The 13,762-nt window shown below is 45.7% G+C and overlaps 1 protein-coding gene across 1 annotated transcript; it reads left to right on the top strand.

Annotated features, from left to right (window-relative positions):
• Positions 1 to 11,829: 11,829 nt before the first annotated feature.
• LOC144277495 (olfactory receptor 52E4-like) lies at positions 11,830 to 12,777 on the top strand. Its single transcript, XM_077838288.1, has one exon. It carries the CDS (start codon positions 11,830 to 11,832, stop codon positions 12,775 to 12,777), a length of 948 nt encoding a protein of 315 aa, XP_077694414.1.
• The last annotated feature ends 985 nt before the right edge of the window (positions 12,778 to 13,762 follow it).

Below are 13,762 nucleotides of genomic sequence, written 5' to 3'. Positions count from 1 at the left end.
CTGTAAGCTTGATGAGGGTGCAATCCACGCCATCCTCCAGGTCATTAATGAAGATATTGAACAAAACTGGCCCCAGGACTGATCCTTGGGGCACTCTGCTTGATACGGGCTGCCAACTAGACATGGAGCCATTGATCACTATCCATTGAGCCCAACGATCTAGCCAGCCTTCTATCCACCTTATAGTCCATTCATCCAGCCCATACTTCTTTAACTTGCTGGCAAGAATATTGTGGGAGACTGTGTCAAAAGCTTTGCTAAAGTCAGGAATAACACAACCACTGCTTTTCCCTCAGCCAAAGAGCCAGTTATCTCATCGTAGAAGGCAGTTAGGTTAGTCAGGCATGTGTTGGTGAATCCATGCTGACTGTTCCTGATCACTTTCCTCTCTTCTAAGTGCTTCAAAACTGATTCCTTGAGGACCTTCTCCATGACTTTTCCAGGGACTGAGGTGAGTCTGACTGTCCTGCAGTTCCCCAGATCCTCCTTCTTCCCTTTTTTAAAGATGGGCACTACATTAGCCTTTTTCCAGTCATCTGAGACCTCCCCCGACTGCCACGAGTTTTCAAAGATAATGGCCAATGGCTCTGCAATCACATCCACCATCTCCTTTAGCACCCTCGGATGCAGCGCATCCGGCCCCATGGACTTGTGCTCGTCCAGCTTTTCTAAATAGTCCCGAACCACTTCTTTCTCCATAGAGGGCTGGTCACCTCCTCCCCATGCTGTGCTGCCCAGTGCAGCAGTCTGGGAGCCAACCTTGTTCATAAAAAAGGAGACAACAAAAGCATTGTGTACATTAGCTTTTTCCACATCTTCTGTCATTAGGTTGCCTCCCTCATTCAGTAAGGGGCCAACACTTTCCTTGACTTTCTTCTTGTTGCCAACATACCTGAAGAAACCCTTCTTCTTACTCTTAACATCCCTTGCTAGCTACACCTCCAGGTGTGATCTGACCTTCCTGATTTCACTCCTGCATGCCCAAGCAATATTTTTATACTCTTCCCTGGTCATTTGTCCAATCTTCCACTTCTTGTAAGCTTCTTTTTTGTGTTTAAGATCAGCAAGGATTTCACTGTTAAGCCAAGCTGGTCACCTGCCATATTTACTATTCTTTCTACACATCAGGATGGTTTGTTCCTGCAACCTCAATAAGGATTCTTTAAAATTCAGCCAGCTCTCCTGGACTCCTTTGCCTCTCATATTATTCTCCCATGGGATCCTGCCCATCAGTTCTCTGAGGGAGTCAAAGTCTGCTTTTCAGAAGTCCAGGGTCTGTATTCTGCTGCTCTCCTTTCTTCCTTGTGTCAGGATCCTGAACTCGACCATCTCATGGTCACTGCCTCCCAGGTTCCCATCCACTTTAGCTTCCCCTACTAATTCTTCCCGGTTTGTGAGCTGCAGGTCAAGAAGAGCTCTGCCCCTAGTTGGTTCCTCCAGCACTTGCACCAGGAAATTGTCCCCTACACTTTCCAAAAATTTCCTGGATTTCCTGTGCACCGCTGTATTGCTCTCCCAGCAGATACTGGAGTGATAGAAGTGATAGGGTGATAGAAGTCCCCCATAAGAACCAGGGCCTGTGATCTTCAGTTGCTTGGCGGTGGTGTCTGTAGATGGAGGTGGAAGAGCGAGGAAGAACATGGCAAACTTCTCTCCCTTTTATCATGTTTTTTCTTCCCTCTTGCCTTTGCCCCCCCCCTTCAAAGTCAGGTGAGCATTACCTCATCACAGTCCCACACTGACCAAAGGAAGGGGGGTGACTCACTCTAGCATCCAACAGATCCTTTGTTGTTGCCTAGGTCAGTGTCCTTTGTTCCTGTGAGGCTGGGCTGGGTTTGTCTCCTACAAGCCCTGCTGAGGTGTGAATTCCCCCACTGCTTCTGGAGAGTTATTGCTTGGGCTTTATTTTAAGCCATGAGGACACATTTTCAGCCTCATAACTATATCCATGAAATTACGCCTATAACATACTGTAACAATGATTACTATAACATTATCATAACAACAATGCTCACTACATCACGAGCCTTCCGAAGACACCCAACATGACAAACTTTGTGTTAGATACCACACAACCATATTATAAGGATGAACATGGGGGTGCAGGATGTTCTCCCGAGGTACAGAACATCACATCTCCCCCCTTAGTTTGTTGCAAGAGGGTTAGTCACTGACTATCTCAAAGGCAGTTTGTGTTATAGTTCTTTGGGCATCCAGCCATTAAGGCCATGAGACGGTGTGCCTCATTTTCCCCATTGACACACAGCAAACCAGGGGTTTTTATGGTTTCTCTGTTGTGATAAGCTTTAAACCTCTTTACAAGTATTAATTGAAAAGTAGCATTATCATAAGGTTTAACATCAGTTACAAAATTCTTATCCCAAAACTTAACATTAACACCGAATGTTTTGTTACAGATGGGTGTTTACAAGTACCTTTATGATACCATGCCCTCTGTCCAGAAAGTGTAGTTTGAGGTCAGTTTGTTCATTAACATGGTGTCCTTTGACTGTTGCCCATGTAATCAGTCACTGGCTTTTCTTTCCCTCCAGTATTCCCTTCTGTGTGGGCTCTTAATTTAAGCATGTTTCTGGAATTCTGGTGCTTCAGGGTCTGGCAAGAAAGGTGTTCAGGGGGATCCTGCACATTGGCTGGCCCTTTGGGGAGCAGTCTCCCAACCCCAGGACTGTACATATGCATAAAATCCAGCTCCCCTTTTGGGGTTACCCTGTGTTTCCCCCACCCAGCACTGAGTCCTTCCCTGCCCCCTAAATGGCTGTGATCAGTGCTCTCTGGGCTAGGTGTGTTTACCCATCAATGAGATTCACCTTTTCCCAACAGCTCTCCCATAACTGCTTTTGTGTCTCACCAGCCTGGGGGAAAACATCCCCTTCTCTGTCAGTGGGTCATTTGTATTCTGGCAAACTACCACCTGGCAATTCCTTGGTCCCAACTCCTCTTTTATCACAGACATTGGAGCTGCATCTTGATTTAAAGAGACACAGTTACTTTTCAAAAACTTATCAGAAATAGCACCCTGACAAACTGGCGCCTGGATTGTGATACCCTCTGCCACCCCTTTCTCTGTCCTTGGGAAGTCAGCTGTGTGACTGCTCCCCTCCAGGAGGTCAGTTACACCGTTCCTTCTCAAAACCTGGGTCACAGGCTGAGTGCTGGGTGCACAGATGCTGACTCAGTCATCCTCCTAGTGCCCTGGGCATCCTGCCCCAAGTGACTAGTGAGGAGACATTCCTATACCCCTACTATTCCTTCCCCAGTTTCCTCCTCTGGGCCCCCGCCTAAGACACATTTCTCTGTGCTCCCTAGGAAGGGTTCTCTCTCTTGTTCATCTGCAAAATGAATAGCAGATCCTCACCCGAAGTGACGATCCAAGCAGTCTGCAGAGTCTTAAGGGAAAGCTGCACTTGCTTACAGTTTGGAATCCCCAGGTGTTCAGTTCACAGGCTAAAAATCCCTTTAGCTGGGGTCCCACACTTCTCCCAGTTCAGTCTTTGTTCCTCAGATGTTTCCAGGAGTCTCTTTGGGTGCGGAGTCAGTGAAGACCCTCAATGATGTCAATCCCCTTCCTTAAATAGCTTTTGCATACAGCGGGAACCCTTTGTTTCAAAGCTTGGTTTCCACACCAGTCCGTGGAAAAACAGTGAGATCCCAAGGCGGAGACCAGCGCCAGGTGACCTGGTCACATGTCCCATTAGTGTCACAGCAGCCATTACTCAGCCCTGGTCTGCAGCGTCCTCAGGAAGTCTCCCCAGGTGGGAGATAAGCTTCCTCGAAGGCCTATTGTTTTATCTACTGGTCCTTCCCCACCCAGCTTTCCAGAATGAAAGCATTGTGTCTAGTGGGTATTACCCAGGGGTCAACACATTTGTAATACAGATACAGAGTTAATAGTCCTAACTTCAGATACAAATATCCCACATGCATACAAACAGGATAATCATATTCAGTAAATCATAACCTTTCCAATGATACCTCACATGACCCTTGTTGTATAAAATACCTCCTAATTATGCTGTAACCATATCATAAAAAAATATCTCTATGAAGAATATGGGGTGCCGTGTCATAGGAACTCTAAGATCAATGGAGTGCTGAGTAGAGCAGTGGCTCACGCAGAGAGTCAGAGTCATTCCTTGGGCCCCCGGGGCAGATCTGAAATGTGAAAGTGGACTGAACAAGGAGACCATTATTCCCTCCCGGAGAGGGAAGATCCTTGGTGAACTCTGCTGGGTACCAGGAAATACCAATGGATACTGAACACTTGTAGAGCCTACCTCTGGGGTAAGCCTATCTCGTGGGCTCCAGCCAGCCAGCGTACCGACTAATGCCATTAAAGAGTACAAGTGAGTCTTCTGAACTCAAGCGCAAAGGTTGTGGATCTGCATCCTCAGAACAGAACTGCGGAGAGCCAGTCCCACTTCAAGCAACATTCAAGGGGCTGGTTCCTGCGCAGGGGGCTGTCTTAAGGGCGCTGCCAGAGAAGCATCAAGAAGTCTTTTCCAAGGATGATTTGACCAGTTTTGATGACTGGCTCACAGGTGCCCAGGACAGGCCCAAGAGAGCTGACAAAGTTGCTCTCAGTACAACTAAAGACGCAGCACAAAGTAGGAAAAGGGCTTATGATCACATGACCAGTGCGGCTCTCATAAGAAATGTTAACCACGTAATAGTTCGCAACCACAGATGCCAACTATGTAATAAACTACAGGACACATGGGAGTCAAATCCCTACATTGTGTCTCTCTCAACAATCCTGAACTGCTGGTTTACACTGTCCAAACTGAAGAAGGAGATCCTGACAGAGCGGTACATAGGGACCAGCTAAAACAGTGGACTTTAGTCTGAACAGGACTCATAGGAGGCACAGAGCAGCATGTCCCGAGGAGACTGAAACCAATGGGTCAAACCCAAACCCTGATGAAAATGTACAGATCCCTCAAATTGACCTGGTGTTACCCAAGCACAGGGGAATAAAAAATATGGGTCACGAACCACCAGTCTTAAGAGGGTCCCAGAGAACTCCTAGGGGTGTGCTGCCTGTTAAACTTAGAGATGATTATAGGTGTCAGAGGAGCAGCCGTGTTCGTCGGTATCCGCAAAAAGAACAGGAGGACTTGTGGCAACTTAGAGACTAACCAATTTATTTGAGTGTAAGCTTTTGTGAGCTACAGCTCACTTCATCGGATGCATTCAGTGGAAAATACATTAGGGAGATTTATATACACAGGGAACATGAAACATGAGCTGTAGTTCACGAAAGCTTATGCTCAAATAAATTTGTTAGTCTCGAAGATGCTATGAGTCCTCCTTTTCTTTTTTTAGAGATGATTATGTTATTGATTCTAAGTGGTGCTTTAATTAATATTATCATGTTTAGTATAAAGAAGTGCACATGGGATGTTAAATATGTTAAATGTTCTTTTATTAAAGATGCTGGTAAATATTGTTAATGTGGGGCCCGGATGTGCTGGTGTGAACATTCTGCTGTGGCAGATTTTAGCCGGTGGGAATGTAAGGGGACTGTTGCCCTTTTACTAAAACTTAGTGAGGATATTTGATTGGCTCTTTCCCAGTACCAAAAGGAAGGGTCAATGAGAAACCAAGGCCCTGAAAATGACAGGTGCCAGGGTCAATGGGGAGAGGCATTTTCTGTGCCTCAGTTTAACTATCTCTATAACGGGGATATGTACATAGTGACTTTCCTTTACTGGGGGTTTTGAAGTTCCTTCAGTGAATGGTGAAATCCTAGCGGATCTTAAACATAAAAAAGAAGCTTACAAGAAGTGGAAGGTTGGACACATGACCAGGGAAGAGTATAAAAATATTGCTTGGGCATGTAGGAATGAAATCAGGAGGGCCAAATCGCACCTGGAGCTGCAGCTAGCGAGAGATGTCAAGAGTAACAAGAAGGGTTTTTTCAGGTATGTTGGCAACAAGAAGAAAGCCAAGGAAAGTGTGGGCCCCTTACTGAATGAGGGAGACAACCTAGTGACAGAGGATGTGGAAAAAGCTAATGTACTCAATGCTTTTTTTGCCTCTGTTTTCACTAACAAGGTCAGCTCCCAGACTGCTGCGCTGGGCATCACAAAATGGGGAAGAGATGGCCAGCCCTCTGTGGAGATAGAGGTGGTTAGGGACTATTTAGAAAAGCTGGACGTGCACAAGTCCATGGGGCCGGACGAGTTGCATCCGAGAGTGCTGAAGGAATTGGCGGCTGTGATTGCAGAGCCATTGGCCATTATCTTTGAAAACTCGTGGCGAACCGGGGAAGTCCCGGATGACTGGAAAAAGGCTAATGTAGTGCCAATCTTTAAAAAAGGGAAGAAGGAGGATCCTGGGAACTACAGGCCAGTCAGCCTCACCTCAGTCCCTGGAAAAATCATGGAGCAGGTCCTCAAGGAATCAATCCTGATGCACTTGCATGAGAGGAAAGTGATCAGGAACAGCCAGCATGGATTCACCAAGGGAAGGTCATGCCTGACTAATCTAATCGCCTTTTATGATGAGATTACTGGTTCTGTGGATGAAGGGAAAGCAGTGGATGTATTGTTTCTTGACTTTAGCAAAGCTTTTGACACGGTCTCCCACAGTATTCTTGTCAGCAAGTTAAGGAAGTATGGGCTGGATGAATGCACTATAAGGTGGGTAGAAAGCTGGCTAGATTGTCGGGCTCAACGGGTAGTGATCAATGGCTCCATGTCTAGTTGGCAGCCGGTATCAAGTGGAGTGCCCCAAGGGTCGGTCCTGGGGCCGGTTTTGTTCAATATCTTCATAAATGATCTGGAGGATGGTGTGGATTGCACTTTCAGCAAATTTGCGGATGATACTAAACTGGGAGGAGTGGTAGATACGCTGGAGGGGAAGGATAGGATACAGAAGAACCTAGACAAATTGGAGGATTGGGCCAAAAGAAATCTGATGAGGTTCAATAAGGATAAGTGCAGGGTCCTGCACTTAGGATGGAAGAATCCAATGCACCGCTACAGACTAGGGACTGAATGGCTAGGCAGCAGTTCTGCGGAAAAGGACCTAGGGGTGACAGTGGACGAGAAGCTGGATATGAGTCAGCAGTGTGGCCTTGTTGCCAAGAAGGCCAATGGCATTTTGGGATGTATAAGTAGGGGCATAGCGAGCAGATCGAGGGACGTGATCGTCCCCCTCTATTCGACATTGGTGAGGCCTCATCTGGAGTACTGTGTCCACTTTTGGGCCCCACACTACAAGAAGGATGTGGATAAATTGGAGAGAGTCCAGCGAAGGGCAACAAAAATGATTAGGGGTCTAGAACACATGACTTATGAGGAGAGGCTGAGGGAGCTGGGATTGTTTAGGCTGCAGAAGAGAAGAATGAGGGGGGATTTGATAGCTGCTTTCAACTACCTGAAAGGGGGTTCCAAAGAGGATGGCTCTAGACTGTTCTCAATGGTAGCAGATGACAGAACGAGGAGTAATGGTCTCAAGTTGCAGTGGGGGAGGTTTAGATTGGATATTAGGAAAAACTTTTTCACTAAGAGGGTGGTGAAACACTGGAATGCGTTACCTAGGGAGGTGGTAGAATCTCCTTCCTTAGAGGTTTTTAAGGTCAGGCTTGACAAAGCCCTGGCTGGGATGATTTAACTGGGAATTGGTCCTGCTTCGAGCAGGGCGTTGGACTAGATGACCTTCAGGGGTCCCTTCCAACCCTGATATTCTATGATTCTATGATTCTATGAAAGGTGCTACACGGTATGGTAATAGTTACTGATAAGAATGACTGATCTCTGATCCTTTAACGACAGCCCCCAGTGCCTGCAGAAAGTGTTCGTGTCTCCCCTCAGTCATCTTTCTCCAGATCTGTCTGTCTACTATCTACCCGGCTATCCTGGGCATTTACAGGGTATCAGGCCCTATGGAGATCTAGTCATTATCCCTAGTTTTCTTCCTAATCAACTATAATTTTTAAATATACACAAATTCACAAAGCAGCCAATTCCTCTGTGACTCAGCACAGAGCCCAAGAGTTCTCACTTCCCTTTGGGAAGGTCCCTGAATTACTGTTTACTGCTATAGCTGGATAAAAAACACAGAAGCATAGACAAGCTTGTCACCAGCCTGTTTACATTCAGATGCCGCTTCTCCTCTAGAGGCTGAGTGAACCCCCCTGGAATTGCACAGAGCTATTTTATAAACGGTGCTCAGCCCTGTGTCAGCTCTCGGTGTGGGATGCTGCTGCAGATGCTGAAATGAGAGCGGTGTGGGACACAGCTACCGGAGGGGGATTCCCAGGGAAGACACTTCCGTCTCAGGATTCACAGGTACCATCTCTTGCTGAGGAGCTCACCTGCTTGACAAACCCTGTGCAATGTGGGCATGATAGGATAGAGAGTAAGTCTGTTTTCCTTGCTGCTCTGCACAGCCATTAAATATCCCAGGGCCCTTGCCACAGAGGATGAGTTTGTTTCAGTATCGTGGGCCAAAATGTCCCTCTTTACTGTGCCCTCATCCCCCCAACCACCCCAGCTGATGGCCACAAGTGTCTACGCTGAAGCACTATGGTACAGCCGCTGTAGCCTTTTAAATGTAGACAAGCCCTCAAGCAGATCTTCCAGAAATGCATCCAGTCTGGATCTGCAGACATGAGGAGTTGGAGAATCCATCACTTCTCTTCGCAGATGTCCCAACAGTTAGTCACCCTCAGTGCTAAACTTTTGCCCCTTATTTCCAACTGGAATTTGTCTGGCTTCAGCTTCCAGCCATTGGGCCTTGCTCTGCTGTTCTTGTCTAGATTACAGAGCCTGTTATTACCCACAGTTTTCTCCCCATGAACTTCTCCTCTTGATCATCTTTTTGAGAAGATAAAGAGATGAAGCATTTAAGTTTTGTGCCATTCTCTCCAGCCTAAAATCATTTTTTGGCTCTTTTCTGTACCCTCTCTGTCAAGGTTCCTCCCCCACTCTGAACTCTAGGGTACAGATGTGAGGACCTGCATGAAAAACCTCCTAAGCTTATCTTTACCAGCTTAGGTCAAAACTTCCCCAAGGTACAAAATATTCCCCCCGTTGTCCTTGGACTGGCCGCTACCACCACCAAACTAATACTGGTTACTGGGGAAGAGCTGTTTGGATGCGTCCTTCCCCCCAAAATACTTCCCAAAACCTTGCACCCCACTTCCTGGACAAGGTTTGGTAAAAAGCCTCACCAATTTGCCTAGGTGACTACAGACCCAGACCCTTGGATCTTAAGAACAATGAACAATCCTCCCAACACTTGCACCCCCCCTTTCCTGGGAAATGTTGGATAAAAAGCCTCACCAATTTGCATAGGTGACCACAGACCCAAACCCTTGGATCTGAGAACAATGAAAAAGCATTCAGTTTTTTACAAGAAGACTTTTAATAAAAAATAGAAGTAAATAGAAATAAAGAAATCCCCCCTGTAAAATCAGGATGGTAGATATCTTACAGGGTAATTAGATTCAAAAACATAGAGAACCCCTCTAGGCAAAACCTTAAGTTACAAAAAAGATTCACAGACAGAAATAGTTATTCTATTCAGCACAATTCTTTTCTCAGCCATTTAAAGAAATCATAATCTAACACATACCTAGCTAGATTACTTACTAAAAGTTCTAAGACTCCATTCCTGGTCTATCCCTGGCCAAGAAGACTACAGACAGACACAGACCCTTTGTTTCTCTCCCTCCTCCCAGCTTTTGAAAGTATCTTGTCTCCTCATTGGTCATTTTGGTCAGGTGCCAGTGAGGTTACCTTTAGCTTCTTAACCCTTTACAGGTGAGAGGAGCTTTCCCCTGGCCAGGAGGGATTTCAAAGGGGTTTACCCTTCCCTTTATATTTATGACACTCCAATTTTTCAACACCTTTTTTAAATGTGGACCCCAGGACATTTCACCAATGCAGAGGTAAAATCCTTCCCCTGCCCCCACTCACCACTTCCCTGTTTATGTATCCGAGGATCGCATCAGCCCTTTTGGCACAGCATCACACTGGGAATTCACGAGTTAGTTGTCCCTAATGACCCCTAAATCCCTGCATTCCATAATACAGTGCTCTAGTCTGTGGGTCGGTCCTACATTCCCTGTTCTGAGAGGATAACTTTGCATGTGACTGTATTAAAACATTTTGTTTGCATGAGTCCAGCTCACCAAAAGTTCCAGATCAAACAGTATGCCAGCCCTGGCCTCCTCATTGTAACCACTCTGCCAAACTTTGGGTAGTCCACAAATTTTATCTGCAGTAATTTCCTATTTGCTTCCAGATCATTGATGAAAATATTGAATAGCATCAGGCATAGAACTGATCCCTGCTGAACCCCACTAGAAAAACCCTCATTTGATGACAATAGTCCATTGACGACTGCTTTTTGAGATCTGTCATTTAGTCAGTTTTTAGTCCATTAAATACGTAATCTACTGATACTGCACAGTGTTCATTTTTTATCTGAATGTTTTCCCCTACTAAATCCAATGCCTCAGAGAAATCAAAGTCTCTTACATCTGCATGGTTCCCTTGATCAACCAAATGTGTACTTTAAAAAAATGAAATTATTTGACAAGACCTGTTTTCCATAAACTATGTTATTGACTGTCATTAATTACATTACTAATTTTTTTTGACTAATCTGATACAACCTTTTCCATTGTTTCCTAACCTTGTCAAATCTTTTTTTTAATTTCACTTTATTTTTTAATTGTTAAAGTTTAACACAGAACTATCCTTTATTTGCCTTTTTTGTTGTTGTTGGATTGGTTTTTTGTTTGTTTTTGTTATTGTTATTTTTGGCTCTGCTGCTACCTGATTGTGTACTTCTAGTTTTGAACGAGATGTGTGGTTGATCTGGCAACGTGTGGTCGATCGGTCAGTTCGTAACTCTGGTGTTAACTCTACTGTAGATGCTGTTTAACATTCTCCTTGAGAGCTAATGGATTGGAGACTATTCCATCACCTCAAGTGATATGAGTATCTCCTACTGCTTCTTTCCCAGTGCAGAACAAAAATATTCTGTGAACATATCTACATTTTCTGAGATATTAACAAGTTTCCTTTCTCGCTCTAAGTATTGGCCTAAACCTTCTCTAATATTTCTTTTCTTCTTAATATACTAAATAACCTCCTTTTTGCTATCCTTAGACTTGCCAAGCATGGATTTTTTCCTAATGTCTTTAAAGTCCCTTATCAATGTTCATAACTTCCAATTTGTATTACTTGCTATATATTTTCCTTTTCCCCCATTTCCTATCTATTGCCCTCCCCACAATTGCTGACTTCAGTTTGCCACTGAACTGGGTTTTTAGCCAAAGTTCTCCGCTTCCTTCATTGCAGAATCATGGTTTAAATAACTTCCAATTTCCATTCCCATTTTTCTGTCTACATTTTTTCTTCCTATCAGGTTTGGAACTCTTCTCTGTTTGTCCATTTGAATGTAATCACTTTCATTCTTTTCTTTTGTTCTCTCTATCACATGCCCCCTTCTTTCTCTCTTCTCTAAACTAAACAGTCCCAGAAGTGTAGGAATTATTGATGCGTGAAGCACCATAAAAATAGAATTGGCCTTAGTAAGGTCAGTTGTTCATAATTCATTTATCTGAATAATGAAAATGTCATTTTTCGGTTTCTGAAGAGCCACCAATCTGCTTCCCCCATGAGAACAGCCCCCAGTAGTGCATGTAATGTCTCATATTAACATTGTCTCTCCATCCAGGCATTTGTCCTGCGACCATCACACTAGATACATATCGGAAGTCGGGGGAATGTACGGTACACGCAGGAGACACCGTTCTGCCTCAGAGTTCAACACTTTCTCCCATACTCCATGTCAGATGCCAACACAACTGACTTCACCAACCCCTCCACCTTCATCCTGCTGGGCATTCCTGGCCTGGAGGCAGCCCATGTCTGGATCTCCATCCCCTTCTGTGCCTTGTACATCACAGCCATCTTGGGGAACTTCACCATCCTGTTCATTGTGAAGACGGAGCCGAGCCTCCATGGGCCCATGTACTATTTCGTCTGCATGCTGGCCGTCGCTGACCTGGGCCTGTCCACGTCCACCCTGCCTAAAATGCTGAGCATCTTCTGGTTCAATTCCAGGGAGATCAATTTTAGTGCCTGCCTCACCCAGATGTACTTCATTCACTGTGTCTCAGTGATGGAGTCTGGGATCTTTGTGGCCATGGCTCTGGATCGCTACGTGGCCATCTGTGATCCCCTGAGACATTCCACCATCCTGACAAACCCAGTGGTAGCCAAGATAGGCCTGGTCGTGGTGCTGCGTGGTGGCATGCTCGTACTGCCCTATCCCTTCCTGGTGAGGCGCTGGCCATATTGCAGAACCAACATCATCCCCCACACGTACTGCGAGCACATGGCCGTGGTGAATTTGGCCTGCGCTGACATCCGTGTCAATAGTTACTACGGCCTTTTTCTGGCCTTCTTTCTGTCCAGTCTGGATGTGTGTTTTATTGCTGTGTCCTATACCCAGATCCTCAGGGCCATCTTCAGCCTCCCCACAAAGGACGCCCGGCTCAAGACTTTTGGGACCTGTGGCTCCCACCTCTGTGTCATCTTAGCCTCTTACATCCCAGCTCTCTTCTCCTTCCTCACGCACCGGTTTGGCCACAATGTGCCCCTGCATTTCCACATTCTCATTGCCAACATGTACCTCCTTGTGCCCCCCATGCTGAACCCCATCATCTACGGGGTGAGGACCAAACAGATCCGGGACAGGCTGCTCCGTCTCTTTACTCATAAAGGGACCTAAAGTTTTCTCCTGGTGCTCTGGCTCTCAGACCGAGCTCCGTGCAGAGCTGGCTGGTGTGATGGTGCTGGGCCCTCCTCCCTGAATCACTGACTGAGCAGTCAAAGAGACATTAAATCCTTACCTGACCTTATTGTGCTGATTCCGCATGACAAACCGGGGAATAGGTCTATGTACTACTCATTGGGTTTCCACCTTTCTAATTGCTGGTAATTGGATCCCTGAGAGACCCCCTCCCCCCCACCCACCCCCAATTGCCCTACCCCTTCCACTAACTGTTTATTTAGAAGATAACTTATCAATTAGCTGCCAGGAGCACTGTACCTAGTTTGTATATGAAAGAAAGAAAATTAAATAATTATTAGACCCACTCAGCTATAATACTAACATTTTCTTACATCTTATGGCAAGTCACTTAAGAGCCACTGATTCATTTTAAAGTTTTTATGTATGTTCTTATTTGGTTACTAACTCTGCAGAGAAAGTCCCCATCAGGACTCCTGGGTTCTATCTCAGCTCTGGAAGGGGAGTGGGGTCGAGTTGGTTACAGTGGCAGCAGATACATCTGCAGTCCATATAAGAACATCAGAATGGCCATACTCAGTAATACCTTTGGTCCATCTAGCCCAGTGTCCTATCTTCCAGCAGTGGCCAATACCAGGCGACTCAGAGGGAATGAACAGAACAGGTAACCATCAAATGATCTATCCCTGTCTCCCATTCCCAGCTTCTGGCAGAGAGAGGATAGGGAAACACAGATCATGCTGTTGGATCACCACGCATCCATAGAATCATAGAAGATTAGGGTTGGAAGGAACCTCAGGAGGTCATCTAGTCCAACCCCCTGCTCAAAGCAGAATCTAATCTCCAACTAAATCATCCCATCCAGGGCTTTGACAAGCCGGGCCTTAAAAATCTCTAAGTATGGAGATTCCACCACCGGCCTAGGTAACTCTGCACTTGTCCTTGTTGAACATCATCAGATTTC

This window comes from Eretmochelys imbricata, chromosome 1 (assembly GCF_965152235.1).
Source record: "Eretmochelys imbricata isolate rEreImb1 chromosome 1, rEreImb1.hap1, whole genome shotgun sequence".
NCBI classification, from domain to species: Eukaryota; Metazoa; Chordata; order Testudines; family Cheloniidae; genus Eretmochelys; species Eretmochelys imbricata.
The sequence above is the reverse complement of the archived record's forward strand: the minus strand, read 5'-3'. Positions and strand labels throughout refer to the sequence as shown.

Coding starts and splice junctions, on each gene's coding strand:
- LOC144277495 (XM_077838288.1), top strand. CDS start 11,830: ATGTCAGATGCCAACACAACTGACTTCACCAACCCCTCCACCTTCATC.